Raw genomic sequence first — 21,866 nt, forward strand, 5'->3', positions numbered from 1 at the left:
ACAACAGTAAGCAGTATCAGAAAAAGCCCTGTTTAAGGGAAACTGCAGGTAAATTCTCGGACCCACCACTAGTGTTCAGTTGTTTCTTAACTGAGTTGCAAATCAGCAGATGTCGCTATTATAAGCTGTTGTCCGAAAAAGTTATTATATGTTGAAAATATGTTGTACGTACAACAACACTAGATCAGGTAGTCCGTAGCTTTGTGACTAATAGACCTATGGTGGGTAATCTTTGATCTCATAGTTCACCTACCCGAAGAGTGATGGGCTTCAACAAAAGAAAGCACTTATAGGAACATAAATGAATAAATGAACCTTATCTCAGTCAGCACTTACAGTTTTTTTTTTCTGCATATACGATATGAAACAGCTTGAGAAAAGACCCGCATCTGACTCTGTCACGCAAGATCTGTGATGAGCATTTAGTCTCGGATAATCTGATTGCGCCCTTTTCCAGTTTTTAGTAGTTCTTAGATTTCATCAAACAGTCTGTTAATTTTCATATTCTTTATTAAAAAAAGGTTTGAAAACTCTTGTAGATACAAATGAAAGTTTCGTATCATGATATTATGGTATAAATTCTGCCATTTGCTGGGTGCAATATTGTAGTTTAGTTGTACGTCTGGCAGAGGTGTAATACATTTCTTGTCAACTAATTTCGCCTTTGTTGTTATTTCGGTTTTATTCTGGGAAAACCATTTTAATATGACACACAAAACTAATGAAAATTAAAATAATGAATAATTTCCCATATTTTGGTAATCATAGAATCAACTTTAAACGATTATTAAAAAAAAATTATCTAAAGATGAAAAAAATCCCGTAGGATGGGTCTGCCCGGACCCAACTTGCACCAGATAGGGTTAAGGGCTTGTCATAAGGCAAGGACCAATGCAGGTATAAGGCCAGTTTTAATATAAGAGAAGAAGAATCCGTAACACTTTGGGCATTGCTAGTTTGCTATGTCCTTGTGCCCAAGGTGGAAGTTGATTTCTTTATTTTGGCGCTGGCACTTGATTCACTTTAAATGGGGCATTTTGGGTATTTCATACACGACCTGTAGTCTTGGGGATTGGGAGGGGGTTTGTAAAGGCTGCTTAGGTGACCAAAGCGTGGCAGTCTGAAGTTCGGAACAGATTCAACAAAGAGCATGTCGATTTGGTAAAGACGATCAACTAAGTCCTAAGACGTCCCAGTCTGTTGCTTTGAGGGTTGTACACTTGGAGTTGTAAGTTCACTTTGGAGTTAGTGCCCTTTACTGAAGTCTGATAAGGTGAGTTTTTTGTTCTACATTTTTATTGTTATTTAACTTACAAGCTATCTAGGCAGTTTGGTTCAAGATGGCAACGAAAAGCTCAACTGATATGATTAAGCCCTTTAATGGCGGAGACGTAATTGCTTGGTTAAAAAAGGTCAAGTTGGTCGCTTGTCTTCAGAAAGTGAATGATGTGGCCGCATTTTTCCCATTGTTTTTGAAAGGTGATGCATTGGCCTTGTATTTTGAAATGAAAGATGATAGTGAAGGATTAAAGAATTAGGCTACTGAAAGAAGCCTCTTCAGATGGAGCCTTTGTAGCATTTGGGAAATTAACTAATTCAAGGTGGACAGTGGAATAGGTAGATGTTTTTGCAAATGAATTAAGAGGTTGGCAGGGTTAGCTGGGTTTAAGGGGGATGGGCTGAAATCCATATCCTAGTGAGGTTTTCATTTTTGAATGGTAGCCTATGCCTGGTCACATCAGTTAATAGGCTACATTCAGTTATGTTGCTGCTGTGAGTAGATCTTGGCTCAAGTCTGTTGAGAGTAAAGCAATAGTTGGTTTGGGGACAGGTGTGCAGTGACTTCGGTAGACAAAATTTTGGTGAATTCAGGTCAGTGTTATGGGTGTGGAGGCCCACATATGCTGTGTTATTGTAAGGACCAAAAACCAGCTGTGTGCTTACAGTTTAATAAGGTGGGTCATAATTCAACTTGATGTGATTCGGGAAACAAGAAAAGGGGGACTGGTGCACCAACAGCTTCCCCCTCAGAGGTGCAAGAGCAACCCATTTGAGGTTACCATTAGTTAAATTGGAGGTGAATGGGTATTCTCTGGTAGGGTTGGTGGACACAGGTTGTTCTAGTACAGTTCTTGATTCACATTTAGTGGATCAAGTTAGTGGAGGAAGGGTCATAACTGCCTTTGATTGGAGAGAGAACTTGTGTAAAGGTGAAATGTATGTAAAATTGATTAGTGATGATGTTGCAGTTACTGTAACTGCTTTAATGGCTGAGAAACTAATTGACAATATTGATTTAATTTTAGGTGTGAATGCAATCAATGGGTTTGGAGGTGTTGCAATGGCTAAGGGCAAAGTTCTGTTTGGCTGTGTCAAGATTTGAAGGTAGTCAATGGACAATAGTGGTATGTCAAAGAGGGAAATAAAGTAGAGTTGATGAGTAGGATTAGTTATGATAAAGGATGGGATGCACAGAAGAGAGGGGAGTTTGAGAATGAAGTAGGTAGATGGATTGAAGAGGGTATTTTGCTCCCCTGGGACAAGCAGATTGAGGATGGGGTCTTGCTTTTAATGACTGTTGAGCAACCAGCTAAAAGTAAAGTTAGACCAGTGCTGGACTTAGAGAGCTGAACAAGTTTGTAGAGTACCACACTGTGGATGACGCAATTGATGTGTGTGGTGAGACGTTAAGGGAATAGCACAGAATGCAAAGTAACGTAGCTATTTTAGATTTGAAGTCAGCATAGGCATGCTGCAAATTAAGAGTGGCCAAGAAGCTGTGGTGTTATCAACTTGTAAATTATAAAGGGCGGACTTATTGTTTAACAAGGTTGGGGTTTGGCTTGAATTCTGCTCCTCGAATTATGGGAAAAATTCTAAAAACTATTTTGGGGAGGAGGAAGGACATAAAAGACTGCAAATTCCAACACTAATGACATTTTGGTTGACGAAACTCAGGTGCCAGCTTCTTGAGTTGGTCACATACTTAAAACTGAATGGATTAGCCTAATTGCTAAACCACCTGACACTTTGGCTGAGAGTCTGCGTTGGGTCTTAAGATAAGCTGGAAAGATGGTGTTCGGTATTTTGCAAGAGGTACTGCCATCCCAGAGATTTTGGATAAGATATCAGGATGAGAGTTGTTTTCAATTTGTGGAAAATTGGTGGGCCACTACCCCATTGCCAATTGGCTACGAGTAGCTTGTGGCTATGTGAAGAGATGAGCAGGTGGTGGGTCATGGGACAGTAATGTAGACCCAGATGTTGTGCTGATGCCCAGAGAGGTGGTCCCAAAGGTAAACAAAGATGATCGAGTGCGAGGGCAGTGGCATGTTTCTTGGTCTGAGGATGGGGTTCTTTGGTACGATGAGAGTAGTTTAGCGTTGGGAGTTTGTTGGAGATTGGTGGTGGTGTGGTTGAGGATGCTTCTTGGTTGTGAAAGAAACATGACAGCAATATAACAATGTGGCTGAGTTGGAAGCTGTAGTAAAGGGCATCAATCTTGCCCTGCAGTGGGGACTAGAGAAATTGGAGATTAAGACTGATTCTGCTACTGTTCTCGGGTGGACAAAATCTGTTATCACAGAGGATAAGAGGGTGTGTACAAAGTGAGTAGGAGAGATGATGATAAAGCAACGATGGGGCATTGTGAGGGAGCTTATTGAAGAATTTGGTCTAGAATTGAGGGTGACACTAGTAAGTACGATGAAGAACAAGGCTGATGCCTTGACCCAGGTTAAAAAGAGCTGGCTTTTGAATGAACTAAAGAACTAAGTGTTGCATGATCACTATTGATTTGAGAGAGGAGCACAACAGGCATCATATGGGTGTAGGTAGGACTACATTTTTAGCACAACCTACTCCAAAATTGATAAACAAATGAAAGGTTTAACAGGAGAAAAACCTCTCAGTTGCACTATGAATCAATTGTTAGGAGAGGGTGGAAAGTAAGCCGGAAGAAAAGAATATGAAAGGAGATACAGTAAAAGGAATGAAAGGAGTTGCAGCTAGTGGCCGAAGGCACGCTGCAAAGAACCTTAACTAATGCCTACATTGCACTGATGGCACCACCCCCCTATGGAGGTCTGTGGATGGTATGCTACGTCATGTGTTAGACTTGCTTGGGATTGAGCTGCTAAGTTCCTCAGGGAAGTCTAGTGACAATGAGGTTAATTAAGCGAGGGATGATGATAATGGGAGATACCCCAGGAGAAAAATCCGTGCTCCTGCCTGGATGAGGGACTGTGAGTGGGAGTGCCTGGAGGAGGAACTTTGAATTGGAGTAGATCTCTGCTAATAGTACTGTACGTAGATTGTTGTTGTTGTCTGCTTGTTTTTGTGTTTCGGTTGATGTTGTAGTTGTATCACTGTAATAAGAAGAATTTTTGTCTTTGGTTTTTTATCTAAGATCATGTGGTTTTGAGGATTGGGAGGGGGTTTGTAAAGGTGAGCAAAGCTTGGCTGGCAAGAGGGGAGAGAGCATGGCAGTTTAGTAGAGAGAGGTTGGGTTTGTGGGAGGTCCTAGTCTGTTGTTTCAAGGGTTGTTCTCTTGGGGTTGTAAGTTTGCTTTGGAATTATGTAATGCCTTGTACTGAAGTCTAATAAAGTGAGTTTTTGGTTATACCTTTTTCTTGTTATTTTAACCTACACAACTTCCCAGGAAGATGAGTTCTGACGGTAGGCTTCTGAGACCCTGAAATTATTTGGCCCAAAAGCAGGGAAATGTCTTTTGCAGGAATTTGCCTAATTGTGAACTATTATGGCAGAGGCTTAAGAAACACTAATAATGCCCCTCTAAGCTGAATGGTAATGAAATGCCTTTGATAAATTAGTCGTATTCAAACGTTACAAAAGTTAAACAAATTGGGTATATTTTGTGTAGGGTAATGGAGTGCTGTGATAAAAATGAATAATTAGGTAGTGATAATGATGGTGACCTCAAGAAGTCAGAGAAAATAACAAAAAGTAGGTGGACTAACCATTTCGAAAGAGCCCAGTCAAGTGTGACATAAGTAGAAGGTGAAAACTAGACAGGCATTTCAATAGTTTGGGGAAGCTGGGTGGTTGGAATATAGGATTCATCAAATCTCAAGAAGTAACCAAAATACAAACCTGAAAGCCCTGATATCATTTATCAGAATGCTTGCAGTACCAGGTCAAATGCAACACCAGATACACCATTATATCTTAAGAGGAAATGCAGACTTAGGTAAATGTTTTGCATAAGAATTACTGTAAAATTAGAATGAAATTGTGAAATGCAATTTGCGCATCCGGGACACTTATCATTAATAGGTGGCAGAAGAGAACATGTAGGAAATTCATAGGTGATTAGGTTATATTTTCAAAACAGTGATCAAAATAGAGTTACTGCTCTCATTTTCTTGCACTTATAAGAAGGGATTATGCTAAAAAATTAGGTCAAAAGTAGGTTAGTTAATCATGCTGAATGAGTTATGAGATTGTGAGATTAAGTTAGACTGGAAGAGTTAAGAGGGGCTAAGTTAGTTGAAAATGACTCAGTAGGTCTATTTGTTTCTTTAAATCATCAGCTAAAAACCCAAGAGGGCTCCAAAGGGAAGTTGGCCTACAGAGAGAGAGAGAGAGAGGTGATAAATAAAAAGGTGATGAGTAAATGAATATTAGGGAACAAACCGACACACCTGAGTTCTGGAGACATCAGTAGAAAGGTGTTTAGGTTAATTTTTTGTCAGATAGACAACAGGCTGGACACATTTTGTCAGGATACGTGGGATATTTTGTGTGTGCCTTCTACTTTTACATGGATGCTTTAAAGTGTTACTTTCTACTATATATATATTTTTTATAGTATGTAGTTTGATTTGCTTTGTAGCTAGACTTTAACTGCTTATATCTAGTTAGGAGTTTGTATGGCATATAAATTTTTTCCATTATTACAATCCATGTGTTAACATATGAAGATTACACAAGCTGACCCATCATGATTCATGTATGTAATTATCGTGTTGCGTGAAACGCACTCTTTTTGTATGTTATTGCGGGAAACGCACTCTTTTTGTATGTTAACTTGCTATTGTATTCAAATACTGGTGGAAAGATGAACGCCAAGTTTAGGGTTTCCAAAGTTGTGAATCACCCATTCTTTATGTGCCCAATATGGGATGGTCGTTGTAGTGGTAACCTTGGATAAGTCTCAACACAGGAAAGCTTTATAATGCAGGAAAAATAGGATTAAAAGCCACACAACCACTCAATCAGGGAAATTTAATGGGTTACCTTTTACTTTATCCCCCTTTCCCTTATCCTTCTTTCAAATTCATGTATTCTCTGTGATATTCTTTTTTCTCCATTTTTTCCACATATGGATGGCTGTTGTAGAGGAGTATGCTGTGAATTTTAATTGACGTTGTCTGATTCCATATGGAAGTTTACATATACTGTAGAGTTTATTACAGCCCTCCTTAGGTAGCTTTAAAAAGAGCCTCCACAAGCATAGGATATTCATCCCATCAATGGGCTACATTGATGATTTTGTTAACTATATGAAGCTGCAATTTCTGACTTCCAGTCACAAGATTAAACATCATTTTATCCCAGTTCAAGCATCTAATGGAAGCTGAGGAGTTGGAATTGAGATGTGATTTTAGAATGGTTTTAGGAATGGAATATAAAATTTGGGATAAATTTTATATATCCACTGGGCCCTATGAGGTCATAGCGCTGAAAGGGAAATGAGATTGAATGATTTTAAAGATGTAACAGGAGGAAAAATTTGCTGTTGCACAATAAAACAATTGTCAGTAGAGGGTAGAAAGTAAAATGGAAGAGAATATGAACGGAGGGACCGTAAAAGGAAAGGGATTGCAGCTACAGGCCAAAGAGATGCTGCAAAGAACCATAAGTAATGCCTACAGTGCACCACATGAGGTGCACTAATGGCACTATCCCACTGCACCTATGGGGAGAAAGGTTCTATCCTAGTGTAATTAAGTCCCTGGCAAAGTATATGAACAAGGCTTTTTACACAAGACCTGTTGAGCCTTCATTGAAGAAATTCTACTTGGAGACTTTTCTTTATGCCCAGAATCATAGTAATTTAACAGGAAAATGTTCAATCCCGGAAAAAAATAGGGTAACAGAGTGGAATTCATCATTCCCCAAATCATAGTTGTCTGAGCTGTTTTCCCAGGTCTCCTACCCTGTCATTAGCTAGAGGAGAAACTTTAGCACCAAGACACATGAAGAGGAGACGTTTGAAAGTCATTGGAACACATTCCTTTATTCATTATTACGCAGTATGACTCCAGGGAAATGTTATCTTCAGTCTACTTGAAGTTTGTGGCCAGCTTTGAGCAAACCCATTATTAGTCTTTGGCCTGTGTTTCGGATATGGGATTCCATTCTCTGTAGATTCTTTCAACGATTATCACCATCCCCAGTAGCTCCCCAGACTTGCAAGACCAAGTTACAGGTCTTGAATGATGAAGTTACCAACACACCCAAGAGAATTGCCTTAGAGGATCTTCAAAATGGATTACCAGAATACTGTACAGTACCTTGTTTACAATGTGTCAAAAGGCAAGGCACTAGCAATAACCTAGGCCCTCATGTTCATTCTGAGGACAGTTGAATCTGGTGATTGGTCTGTCACAAAAGGGGCTTTATGACACCCTTGGATCAGAATTATGCAAGTTAAACGGATTATTAGCCACTTTCACGTCAGGAATGATCATCAGTGAGTCTCTTTATAACATATTCCACAGCAAAGAACTAGATTCCTATCAGGTTGGAATGCCATGGCATGGTTCACCATTTTATCCTAATCAAGAGTATTATATCAAGTTACAACAGATTATCAGCCACTTTGCACATCAGGAATGATGATCAGTGAGTCTCTTCTTTATAACATATTCCACAGCAAAGTACCAGATCCCTACAGGTTGGAATGTCATGGCACAGTTCACCTTTTCATCCTAATCAAGAGTATTCTTTCTATGTGAAGAGAAAAAGACATCCTTCTGTACCCAGTGAGAACCCTAAAGAATTACTTAAAGAAAAGATTCCGTACAGTAGACCACTGTGCCTATCATCCCTTCAGTACTGCACAGGAACACTACAAGAATACTCTCTTGTAGCTGAGGAACTTCTGATTCAGTGCTTGATCACAATTTCTTCCTGAAAGAAATCCAAGTTAAGGGCCATATTTATACTGGTTCATTTTAAAATGAGTAATAATCGCTGGAAATATTGGGAAGTGGAGGTATCAGAGTGACTTCAGCCTTACTGCCTTTGATCTTTATAGGTGCATCTTGTGGTTCATGACACATCAATGTCGGTGGTGAAGTTATTCCAATACTGTCTACCTGTTAGTTTACAACTCCTGGCTTAACCTCTAAGCCTTCGGTACCCCACTTAACATAGCATAAACTACTTTAGTTCATGGGAAGTATGTGGTATTTCACAGCTCATTTTAATGCACCTTTATTTTATTACTTAATGGGACATAACTGAGACAGTTAGTTTCAATAAGAACACAAAACTTTTTTAGAGATCCTGTTGGTCAGGATGCTGATAAGTAGTATCATCACCTTCCATGTATAGAGACAAGTTCAAGTAAAGCTAAACATGTGTATATAATTTCATTAATTTATATGCTCATAAATATAAACCATTTCCTTATACAGTGTACTGGAATGCCTTTGTTTACCTTGCCCATTATATATTGAAGTCACTTCAGGTTGCCAGAGCCTTTGATGTATGGACATTTAAAGCAGTAAGAAGGGAGATGTTCACCAAGAAATATTTCTCAAGCTTGGTTATAGTTTACGAGATTTATGACTTAGCTAGCTATCTGGTGGTGTGGTTACACTATTTATTATATTTAGCTGTACAGCCGAGTACATTAAGAGGTTTGTATTTATGAAACTAATTTGTTAAGTATTATTAAATCTAAATTGGTTCAAAGATGTTTGAAATAGAAGGGTGAGTGACATCCAGTCAGTTAAGTGACCCTGCCTATCTTTAGAGTAGCTCTTTGTTTCTATGTAAAAGGTGAATGACATTCTGTAAGTTAAGTGACCCTGCCCTTCTTCAGGGTAGCTCTTTGTTTCTGTGTTAAAGGTGAGCGACATTCTGTAGTGACCCTGCCCTTCTTTAGAGTAGCTCTTTGTTTCTATGTAAACAGAGTTTGTAAGCACTGCTAATTTACACCAGAATAATCTGCAATCAAATGGGCAACCCTGCATTTTGTGTATGATACTTCTAATCATTTAACTAGATTTCTAACTATAGGGTGTATAGTTTTTCTTCCAGTATTAACCTTTATCATAAAAACAGCAGGAATTTTGGTACAAGGAACACATTGCCCATTATATTTTGCGATATATTACTTAATCTATGCTTTTGCTAACTCAGCAGTAGCATCTTCCTGGTGCACTTTGCTTTTGGTCTACACCTGTAGTGTCCAGGTATGACATTTAACATAATGTATTCTCAAGTTGCAGAGATACTGTTTGTGAAAATTTCTGACAGTACCTCAGTTTATACTGTTGCACTTCTTGTGAAGTTGTAGCACTCTTTACATGATACGCTTTGAACTCCTTGTGCCTACATGGTTGAACCCTTCTTTGTGGGTTTTCCAAAAGGACTTTATTGGAAAATTGTATGTGGTCATCTTTCCCTCCTTTTAATCAGACTTAATCGATTTCAATAGCAGTAGTATGACTGCTTGGTCATCAGTAGAGCACCTGATACTAGTTAAAATTTGTCCTCAAGCCTTGTGCTATGATTTTCTTTACTTGTAGCTACACTTAGTTTTATTTCATTTTTTTGTTCATACTGTATTTTTAACACTTTATAGTTTTTCCTTGTTTATTTCTGCTTTATATATTCTGTATTGCAGTCCTTTATTGTTTTTTTCTTTCCACATTGAAGCTGATTATTACTAGGAAGTATGGTAGCTAAACTAGGCCAGTGAGTCAAGTATACTTAACTTTCCAAGCTGTTCACACACACAAGTAGAACATGCTGTAGACACTCTTTGCTAAGCAAGACCAGGAACTTGTGATTTATTGCAATGTGTGCATATGAATAATCATCATTAGCATTAAGTTTACATAATTCAGGATTAGACAAGTAATGAAATCTTTCATGAGGTCATTTTTGAGGAAGATACTTTCATATCTTACTTGTCTAGTTAATAGTTTAAATAAGCTATAATCTTTTTATGATGGAGGACTAACAACTACAGAAAAATTGTACTTATGAATAAAAAAAGTAAGTGAAATGAAATATAATTCAATGATATAAAAGGTTTGACAGAAATTTATTACAATAACTTTTTCAATTTGAAAGAGTACAAAGCACAGCCATGGTAATGGCATGTGACTCACTGGTAGAACTGAAACATCAGATCTACAAATCAAATGACAATTCCAAGGTACAATATGTGCATAAATTTTTGGTGGGTCACTCAAATCAATAGTTTTTTATCAACATTATTGAAAAGGCAAACCTTAATATTAATAAATATTCAACCTTCAATCAGGTTTTCAAATTAACAACATTCAACCTTTAATAGATTTTATAGCACTAGTATCACCAAGTGAGCATTAGAACCTTAAATACTGTGTTGACTAGAAATACTGTATAACAATATATTACATTTATCAAAACCTTATAAAACTATTAGATATCTGAATATAATCTGATAAAAACAATCGACATATACAAAAAATTTACAGTCCAGGAAAAAATTATATAAACATCCATTCGATGAAACTTCAATGTGCAGTAAAGAGATCTTCCTCCTCCTCGGAATCCGATGGCTGTACATTAATGCTCTGATAACACTGCTTCTTTAAATCATGAGCATGTGACCGTACCTGTCCAGAAATGGATATACTACAGAGAGAGCTTTTGGCAAGTTCTTTGTATTTCCTAAAAGACTGACAAATTCTTTTTACTTCTTAAAGAGAGTATTAGTTTAAGAAGTAAAATATTAATCTTCACATCTTAAACAGCCTGTACCAGTGTTAAGAAATTATTCCTGGTTTTTGTGGTCAAGCAAAGACAGGACTTACTATAAATGGTCATACAATTGGTTCAACTTGCACAGTACGAAATAAACTCCTGTACTAATTTAGTCTACTGTACATCACCTCTAACCAAAGATATGGGCTGTTGGTAGTATAAAAGCAAATTACAGTATTCATAATAGTATACAGTATATGTGATAGTAGGCCCACATTACTTTCCTTAAAAACCAACATTATGCTTTACTTGAAGGATATTGTATATAAATACAGTTGGTCAAGTGCAAGAGTTACAACTGGTAAAAGCATACCTCAGTCATCTCTGACAAGAACCTTAAGTGCTAGATAATTATTTCATAGGTGAAATAATTATTCCAGAGTGCCAAATGAGGGTATTGGAAATGTGGCATTCAAGTATAATAAGAGGATATATTGATGGGATAAAGCATTTCTAGAAAGTACAAACTCAAATTTTTCACTTAATCACCACAAAAGTGGGAGGTGGGGCAGTTGTTTTTCAGCTGTAGATAAATAAAACTGGTAAAAAAACTGCACTTGGGTAGATAGCTCTACCACCCAAGGATCTAAACAACCTGGCCAGTGCCTACAAATAAAACTATATGACAGGATCTGTTTGAAAGTGAATGTAAATCTCCATTGCCTACCATGAACAAAACAATGTTTATTAAATTAAACAAAAACATGTTTTTATACAAGCTAATTATTCATAATTAACCTTGATTCCAGACAAACCAACCGGAAGCATTAAAAGAAGGTTCCACCACACAGATTCACCAGCCACCACCGCCTCTTATTCTCTAGTGCCAGCCTCCATCTGGAAGAGTGAGGGAAAGGGACGAGGGCACTGATGATCTTGATTACTGGGTTTGTGAAAACTTTCCATTGTGAAATACTTATTGTTAAATGCAACCCACTAATCATAAGCCTATGTCACAATTTAAGAAGGTGGAAGAAGCAGATTAGCCTCTGAAGAGAACAGAAGACCAAAATCCCCAAATACAAAAAATACAAATTCTGTACACAGCTGACAATGGAGCCAAAAATTACCTTGGAATTTTTATATAAGTAACTTACCAAGTAATTACATTGCTATTAGTTCCTACTTTTCGTGGCAGCTTAAGTTTTGAAAATTTTGCAGTAGCGCTGGTATTGTTTTGGTGTAGGTAACAGACCCCGCCCACTTTCGGGGAAGAATAGGTACAACAGGCTCAGGTATTCAATTCGTTCCTGCCACCTGTCAGCTGAACATTGGTCGCTGGGTAGCTTTTGTTTTGATTTGTTTTCACCAGTTGTTTGTGGAAATCGGCGAATTTGGTGAAGTACATTGTAGTTTTTGGTAGTGCTAATCAGCTTTTTTCCTTAATTGTGACTGGATATGTGAGACTCGAGTGCTCATAGTATTAGGCAATGCAGCAAGGGCTGCAAGACAAGACTGACATCTGCTAAGTATGACACTCATACTATCTGCATCTCTTGTAGAGGGCAAAGTTGTTCTCTTGACATTAACTGTGACGAGTGTAAGGAGTGGGATTAGGGGAAATAGAAGACTTTAAATTCTCATTTAGTGAGACTTCAAAGAGACAGAGAGAGAAAGGTGGCTGCTAAAGCTGAGGTTAGGTTGCAGCATTCTCCACAGGTGTCAGTCCTTTCAACTCCTATGACAGCTTTTTCCCCTATTCCAAGTCCTCTATCTCTACCTGTAACTCCTTTGCCTGGCTCTCTACCTTCAGAGCCCAGTGCCTTAGCCAGCCTTGAAGCCCAGGTAGATAAGAAGTTTAGCGATATGGTAGATACCATAACCAGTTGAGCGCTTCTGTTAAGGCCCTGATGAATCAATTGAGTGCAAAAAGTGTTGGTGCAAGTGTCGTGTCAGTGGAGGAGGTGGTTACTCGTCCTGCCAACGCTCCTAGACCTAGGTTCCCATCAAACTTCCCTAAACCTGGGAGAAGGCAAACCAAATGTCCAAGGGAGGTCGGTGGGGTTTGCCCACGGGTAGTTGCCCCCCAGTCGAACCTGTTGCCGGTCACAGGTATCGACAGACAGCCACTAGAAAGGCATCTTACAGATCTAAACTCGGTCCCTGTCAGACTCCCCTAAACCTGGGAGGAGGCATACCGTCGGTCCATGGGAATCCGCAGAGGTTTTTGCCTCTGGATAGTTGCTCCTCAGTCAGTCCTGCTGTCCGCAGTTTTCGATGGACAGCCATTGAAAAGGCTTACGAGTATATGTGCATGCCGTATCGGCGAGGGACCCCGATTCCGACATGGGCAGGTGGCGCAGTCATACCGCTGTAAAAGTCAGCAGCTCCGGAGCGCAATCCTCTGCTTACGTGTAAGCATTCCAGAGATTTTGGACAGATTTCTGAACCTTCTTGCAGCTTCTGGGACCAGGAAGACGTTCCGATGTCTCCCGAGTTGCTTGTACCGCAACTCTCATTTAAGAAGAGCACTGATCGCCCAGTGGGGGTGCATTCAGCATCGGCCGAGCACCCAGTGAGGGGAGGCAGTATTATGGCTGATTGCATGTCTGGCGCCAAGCGTTCAGCTGGTGTCAAGCAGCCAGTTGGTGATACTGCCATATGTTTCGAACATTCAATAGCAGTCGAACGCCCAGCAACATATGTTGATGCAGTGGATTATGAGCACCCAAGTGGAGGCGAGTATGCTTTCCGAGCTTAGTGCTCCAACCACCGTTTGGCACCCGATCGTCCTATGCAGCCGATCGCTCATCTGGCCCAGGCCAGGCAGTCAGCTGGCGCCAAGCGGCCAATGGGTGGTACTGTAGTATATTTCGAACATTCAGTAGCACTCGAACGCCCAGTGACATACGTTGGTAAAGTGGATTACGAGCGCCCAAGTGGAGGAGAGCGCACTCTCTGAGCTGAACACTCTGACCATCGTTTGGTGCTGATCGTCCTACACATCAGTTCGCCCTGCTAAATGACCTCCTACCAGGAAGTGTTCTGTGCAAGATCAGACTTTAACCAAGTGTTCTCAGGACTTTGATGGTTCATTGGTTTTGCCAACTTCTTCTGTGACGTCTTGCCAGACTCAATTGCTGCACTCACCGCCACATCCTAATAAGCGTTTAACATGTCATACCACTACTGCTGATCACCCAATACAGCCAGTTTCGACAGTGTCAGCGTTCCGGTGGTGCAAGACTCCTCTCTGGAACCGATTCATCGTCGTCTCAATAACAACTGAGCCTTTTAAAGAAGCCTTCAACTACAGTGCAAGAACAAAAGGACTTGGCTTTTTCTTCGATCTCTTCCTTTGGCCAAGATAGGCTTTTTGTCAATGGAGTTGGATCATTTAGTGAAAGACTTATTCAAAGTCTTTGAAATATTCAGCTTCCTTGATTGGACAGTGGGAGCTTTGACAGAGAAGATTGCACAGCACTACTGAACTCAAAGTCTTTGAAATACTCAGCTTCCTTGATTGGACAGTGGGAGCTTTGACAAAGAAGGTTGCACAGCACTACTGGACAATTTTACTGCAGACTGTCGTGTGCGGAGAAGGCGGTTCATGATGGATCGCAAGAATTGGCTGCTCTCTTTGCCTTAGGCATATTGAATTAGAGGGAGCTGGGGTGTTTGTTTCTCACTACATGAGTCACTCCTTCTCAGAAATCGTCTCTGCTCTTCGCCCCGTTGGACTGAGATAGTCTGTTTCCCAGGGCTACTTTGGAGACAGTAGCTTCAGAGCTTCAGAAGAAAACTACCCAGGGCTTGATAACGCAGTCTACTAAACACCCAAACCAGCTGATTCGGGCACCTGCAGCACCTGTTAGGGTAAGGGTGGCCTCTCCTCGGCAGCAGCGGCCTTTTCGTGGCGGCAGAGCAGGGTATCAGTCCTGACTATGTACCAAGCCCCATGCAGCGCGCACAGTCATCCAAGTCATCTACCAGACCCTCTTCTAGTAAGTGAGGATCCGGTCCTCCATGTGCCGGTGGGAACAAGACTTCTCCATTTTTCAGGAAATGGGAAGTCAAGAGTGCGGAACCATGGGTGATAGAAGTTTTGAGAGGGGTACTTAATCCCATTCAACGCAAAGCCCCCATTGGCGTCGGCACCCATCAACTTGACAGCCTACTCCGTAGGCTCTCTGAGGTTTTTGGCCCTGTCAAAGGAGGTTACCTCTCTGCTCAAAAAAGGGGCCATAGAAGTTATGAAAAACATGAACTCAAAAGGGCTTTACAACGGCCTCTTCATCGTACCCAAGTCATCAGGAGGGTGGAGACCTGTCCTGGACTTAAGTGTTCTGAAATAATTGGTAAAGACACGAAATTCAGGATGGAAACCAATCATTCAGTGCTGTCCTCCATTCATTAGGGGGACTGGATGGTTACGATAGACATGGAGGACAGATACTTTCACGTTCCAGTCCACCCGGAATCCGGAAAGTACTTGAGATTCGTGTTCCAGGGCAGGATCTACCAGTTTCGAGCCCTCTGTTTTGGTCTTTCAACAGCCCCACAGGTCTTCACCAGGGTTCTTGCCCCAGTAGCAAAGGGGCTACATTTGATGGGCATCAATATATGCCTGTATCTGGAGGATTGGCTCCTACGCTCCCCTTCGAGAAACCGTTGCATGGAGGACTTACACAAGACTCTCCCCCCTTGTGCAGGATCTGAGCCTTCTGATCAACTTTTCTATGTCACAGCTAGTCCCAACTCAGTTGATGATCTATTTAGGGACGATGGTCAACCCTAGATGCTTTTCGGCTTTTACGTCACAGAGAAGAATTCTTTCCTGTATGCAGACAATTCAGAAATTTCTCGTTCTTCCTTCCTGCATAGCTAAAGAGTGGATGAGCCTCTAGGATACTCTTTTGTCCATAAAGAAGCTTGTGCCATTAGGGAGACTGTACTCAAGACCCCTGCAGTTCTTCCTAAAGGCCAGCTGGCACAGGAAGATGTCTCTGGGCTCATTTGTTTTCCCCATTACTTCCGAAATCAAGGAGGACCTTCAGGGGTGGCTGGGAGAAGAGAGATTCCTGGTAGGGAAGTCTTTATTCCCTCTGAATCCAAGCCTACCTAACCTTGTTCTCAGACTCTTCAGACCTCGGCTGGGGAGCTTATTTACAGGACTTGGAAGTTGCAGGATGTGGTCGCAAGAAGAAAGATTGCTCCACATCAGTGTACAGGAGCTGAAAGCGATACACCTGGACCTGGCTCTTCAGCATTTTGCTTCAGTGACACAACAAAATAACTGCAGTCCACTCTGACAACATGACAGCGCTGGCCTACATAAGGAACCAAGGAGGCAAGCACTCTTTTTCTCTTTGCCAAGTGGCCAGAGATCTTCTCATATGGGCCCAGAGCAACTGTACTCGGATCGCCATCCACTTCATTCAGGGCAAGATGAATGTTCTTGCAGACATCGAAGAATCATCGTCTTCCCATGTATTGCTCGTCAGTCCTGGACCCTCTGGCTTGGGCAACAGACACAATGCTCCAGGAATGGCCTGACCTGCACAAGTATGCCATTCCACCATTCAGTATGGTGAGGGATGTCATCAACAAGTTTCAGTCTCGCAGCAACTCGTCGATGATGTTAGTGACCCGTTTTGGCTGCAAAGGGAATGGTTCCCAGATCTTCTAAGCCTCTTAGTGGACTTCCCAAGACATCTTTCACAGCATCAAAGTCTTCTCAAATAACCTCATTTCCTCTGCTATCATCAAGGTTTGTCCACTCTCGCTCTGACAGGCTTCAGACTGTCAGGAAGCTTGTCAGAGTGAAAGGATTTTCAAAGGCAGCTGCGAAGGCTATTGCCAACCGTAGATGATAATCTTCATCCAATGTCTACCAGGCTAAGTGGTCAGTTTTTTCGTGACTGGTGTTGAAGACTCAGTATCTTGTCTTCTTAGACCACTTTAGCTCAAACAGATGATTTTTTAATCTTCCTGAAGTCTTCTCAGGGACTAGCGACTTTGACTATTAAATGCTATAGAGCCATGCTCAATTCTGTCTTTAGGCAACAAGTCAGGATCTTAGTGACTTAATTAAATCTTTCAATACTTCAAGGGAACACAAACCACCTTCTATTCCTTGGAACCTAGACGTCATGCTTCGTTGGCTCTCAGGGCCTCCCTTCGAGTCTCTTCATACATCTTCCTTGAGAGACTTAACGAGGAAGACTCTCTTTCTGGTTGCTCTAGCGTAAGCCAAAAGAGTTAGTGGATTACAGGCCTTGGGCAAGCAGGTTGGCTTTTCACAAAGTGATGCAGTCTGCTTGTTTACCCTTGGTTTTCTTGCTAAGAATGAAACCCCAGCCAATCCTTAGCCCCATTTGTTCTCTATCAAGAGCCTTACAGATGTCCTGAGGCCAACAGACCAGGAGAGAATTCTCTGTCCAGTCAGAGCCTTAAAATGTTACCTGGAGAGGACCAAGAGCATCAGAAGCCCCTCTCATAACCTCTGGTGCTCCGTAAAGAACCTATCTCATTCTACGCCCAAGAATGCGTTGTCCCTCTTTCAACACAATCTGTCACTGTCAGACTATTCTTCATTGTACGTACTGGACGTGCAGATTTGTGTTTGCCTGTTATTATTTGCGTGATGTAGAAACCACTTAAGAAAACTGCAGTACATTAGGATTGTTATCCGTGGCTGGCTTGGTACTGGGGGAGGAAGGGTAGGAGTATGTCTCCTATTTTCCTATCTCCTCGCCTTGAATTTAGGCAATCGAGTTCTGGGAGCCGGGGATTACTACGTACCTGGAGTACCCACCAGTCGTCTAATGGATGGGTTTGGTGTTTTATGTAAGGTGTAGGTAACAATATATTTGGTCAAATTTTTCTTGTACTGCGCCCAGGGCAAAGGCATACCCTTTTGTATAAGGCTTTGTTAACCATCAGAGTACTCCTTGGTGGCAAAGCCCCCACTAAAGTAGAGGCGATTCTCAGCTTTACTGCTGTGCCACTATAGGTTGACGATGAGCACCGACCAGAGGCAGTACCCATCTTTTGGAGCTCTCTCAACAGGTAAGGTTACAACAAGCATTGTGCAATGCTGGCTACCTATCTATTTCAAATTCATCTCCATTACTGAGTGTTTTTGAGTAGTTAGTGTCCATGCATCCCACCTCCTTTCTCTGTGGGATTCAGCAATGTAATTACTTGGTAAGATATGATATATAAAAATAAAGTTTTGTATATACTTAGCAAGCAATTGCATGATCGGAGCCCTCCAGCCTCCTCTCTAATGGACATTATGCATGAACGAATTGAATACCTGTGCCGGTTGTACCTATTCTTCCCCAAAAGTGGGCGGGGTCTGTTACCTACACCAAAACAATAACAGCGCTACCGTGAAATTTTTGAAACTTAAGCTGCCGCAAAAAGTAGGAACTGATAGCAATATAATTACTTGGTAAGTATATATAAAACTTAAAATAATTATAAAAATATCATATCTGACTTGTAATGCATGATTTGCTGTGACAACCAGACATGAAGAGAAACTTCTGCAAACACTCCATCACAAGCACAGATAGCATCATGGGCCTCTTGAAAAATGTCTAACTATGCACGACCAGGAAATCTGTCAAAGCTGACATGAAAAAGGTTTTGGGTGTCTGATTACAGGAACTTGAGAAAAAAGGAGGGAACAAAGCATGAATGGAGGAGAGCATGAGGGCAGAAAAAACACAAACCACTGGGTACTTGACTTGGCAGCTCCTATACAGCAGACAAGAACAACTTCAGAAAACCATGGCAAGGTAGCAAAATTCAAGAGTACAATAATGAACACTTACTAAGAGATCTTGAGCACGAACTCCTGGGTAAACAGAAGTCTCCCATGAAGACAAACACTTGGGATGAGAGGCTCTGATGGAAAAGGTATAGAGCCAACTGAAATGCTAAGAAGGGTCGAGGGCAAAAAGGATAAAATGAGGCATGACAGAGACCTGATACTACACAGCAAGCAAAGAACTCCATCACAGTGAGGACAGTCCTGAAACAGCCATTCAACCAGAGGTCATGAAGGCAAGGGAGCATAAGAAGACTGGCCACTGATCAACATCCAAGTCCCAGTGACTCAGCTTCCTGACCCATATGCCCTTCCCTCAGTACTCCTAAGAGGGGCATCCACAGCCCAATTTGGAGTGACTGAAGAGTCTGAATGCGCTGAAGAGACCGCAACATTATGAGGGAAGGCTGCAATGAAAAGAAGAGAACAAGGGGCCTAGACAGAAGGCAGAGCAATATGGACCAAGTCAATGATGGCAAGGAACTGTTTGTTGAGGTCTGCATCTTGAGACTTAACATTGCAAAAAATCTTCACCCACAGACCCAAAAGCAGAGACTGATGAAGCAGATCTAACTTGAAAAGAAGGAGAGTGCAAGCAGATGGAGGGAATCCAGGCAGAGACAAAATGAACAGCAAACAATGGACCTGACAGATTCCTACCATGGGAACCCTTCATGCAAGCAAGACATCAATGGAGAGGCAAAATCATCTTGAGGGTAGCCTGAGTAAAAACAGGTGATGGTCCACTTCAAGGATGAGAAGATCAAGCAGCAACAGGAAGCTGTGTTAAGGCACAAAAAGACTCATCCAACAACAGTTGCAATTGATGTAGTGGTTGCACAGTGACAAAGCAAACCCAGTGGTTTATTTGCACAGGAAGAAGGATGTAGCTTGTAGATATAATGTTGCCCAAAATAATATCACTGCCCTAGACCATCCTAATAAACTATCCTTGTAAGGACAAGAGAATAATACACTTGGCCCCAGGAAAAAGTTTACTCCAAAAGGAGGCCCATTTCCAAGGACTGCATAAAATTACCAAAAGACTTACCATCGGAAAACCCCTGGGTCTTCAACTCTTCCTGTGTACATGGCTCCATCCTCTTCAGATTCTTCCATTGCAAACTTGTTATTCATGGAAGCTCTCCTTTTTGCCTCCACCTTTCCAACTTTCCATTTTATTTGTGGGACTGAACATCACTAATATGTCTTTTTTTCATACACACCCATTAACCCCTCTTGTCCAGGCTTGACAATGTGAGGCATAATAAGCTCCAGATGTTTGATCCGGCGCGTCTCAGGTGAGAATCTATAATTTGCACCATGCAATTTGAAGCAATTTTGCAGGAAAATGTTGAAATCACTTGGCTTATGGCAACACTAGGGCTCAGTACAGGATAGAGGGAGATCAGTGTGACATGAGATTTCATTGGGGAATGTACTGCACCTCCCCATCCAAGGATATCTTGTATATATTTGCTCATAAATATACCAGGGATTGCTGTTGGATTTATTTCTATCTTTTATGATAGTATGACAGCTATAATTGTAATTTTGCAAACTAAAATACAAAGAAATATTAGAAAGAACATGTACAGGTATAAAGTAACTAAAAGGCACTGCATCTCCCCATCTCGGTATATCTCGTAAATACTTTACCATAAATATCCAGTACTCAGAGTGGTTACTGATTTTAGTTCTTATCTGTTATGATATCATGTGAGCTGTAATTGTAATTTTACAAAATAGAATAAAAAAAATTATTAGGAAAAAATGTGCATAACTTGGTAAAATTAGAATATTTTTACAAGTGTCTTGGAAAAGAGGCCCCTCACTGGGTTGGAAATATTAATTTTCAACTTCCCGTAGAAGGTACAGAAAATTTTTAAGAATTTTTTTCTTATACCAAGTTCATTTGCATATCTTCTTAACACTGATGTTTTTTTATTAATTGGCCAACCTTAAAGTTTGCCCAGTCTAGGGGTGTTCTTAATGTATATTTTCTCTCTCTCTCTCTCTCTCAGGTGAGAGGGGAGGAATTAATGCTAATATGGTATAAACTACACAAGGAACTGGCAGCTTTAAAATGCTTCACTTTATGCACTTAGATGTGTTCCACAAGGTTTAAGGCTATTTTACGACTAATGGGTATGGATAAAAACTATTTGCTTTAAAAATGTTTTTTACATCATTAATACCAACTTATGTGTTAATAAGGGCATGTAAAACTAAGAAAAAGTACTCAGAAATAGATGAAAGGAGAAGGAAAATAACCTAGTATTTGAGCTATTTAGAAATTTGTTAAGTGCACCAAGTCAGTATCCAGTTTTAGTTCTATCTTAGGGCAAGCATTCATACTCAAGTGTATATGTTCAAACTACCTATCTAATGTTGCTTATGAAAATGCAATTAACCTCCTTATAAAATACTGAATTATAACACTTTTCTTTAAAATAACTAAAACACTTTATTTTAACAGATTTTGCAATGGTTCTTACACTGATTGAAAAATGCCTTTTGTGAAGAAGGGATGTTTTCTAACCTAAACCACATTGAAAAGGATGCCATCATCTTTAGAATAAGATCACATACCTCTTGATGGGTTACCTTCCGTATAAGGAAGGGACGTAAATACAAGAGGTCCAGACGTAAAAAGCCTCTGACCTGTGGCCCAGTGGGTGTGTCACTTTCTTCTTCTGTGTATTCAGATAAATGCTCAGAATCTACAGCTTGTCCCTGAAAGATTAATAAACATCAAACTTAACTGTTGCAGCATTGGATTAGCATGGTAAATTTCAGCATAGGATTAACATGGTAAATTTAACTAAAAATATCAGTAACATGTACCCTAAGCGCTTTCAAAAAGGCAGATGTTAGTCAAAAAGAGTTTATTTGTATTTCAATACATAGATCATTATGTAGCAAGAGTTTATACTGTTGTAGTGAATTGTTCTGATACAACCTTATGGTCAATAAATTCTTCAAGCAAAGGTCTTGAATTATCATTTCCCAATATAAAACTGTTATTTTACTTGAGCTTTCATCATCTGAAAGTACAAAAAGTTGTCCATTC

General features: G+C 40.5%; 1 protein-coding gene and 1 long non-coding RNA gene across 3 annotated transcripts in view; one reads left to right on the forward strand and one right to left on the reverse strand.

The window, feature by feature from the left end:
• Nucleotides 1-925: 925 nt before the first annotated feature.
• LOC136832136 (uncharacterized) lies at nt 926-21,586 on the forward strand. The gene is made up of 3 exons (XR_010851088.1): nt 926-1,273; nt 11,763-11,900; nt 21,273-21,586. It is a non-coding gene; the product is annotated as an uncharacterized lncRNA (long non-coding RNA).
• Nhe1 (Na[+]/H[+] hydrogen exchanger 1) overlaps nt 10,288-21,866 on the reverse strand; it is a 44,331-nt gene continuing 32,752 nt past the window's right edge. For both annotated transcript variants that reach the window (XM_067092797.1, XM_067092798.1), the window contains 2 exons: nt 21,386-21,529; nt 10,288-10,865 (listed from right to left, as the gene is read on the reverse strand). In XM_067092797.1, the coding sequence (XP_066948898.1) occupies nt 10,764-10,865; nt 21,386-21,529 (246 nt within the window). In that variant the 3' untranslated portion in view covers nt 10,288-10,763. The remainder of the gene's footprint in view (nt 10,866-21,385; nt 21,530-21,866) is intronic.

Source organism: Macrobrachium rosenbergii, chromosome 49, assembly GCF_040412425.1.
Source record: "Macrobrachium rosenbergii isolate ZJJX-2024 chromosome 49, ASM4041242v1, whole genome shotgun sequence".
Classification (NCBI taxonomy): domain Eukaryota; kingdom Metazoa; phylum Arthropoda; class Malacostraca; order Decapoda; family Palaemonidae; genus Macrobrachium; species Macrobrachium rosenbergii.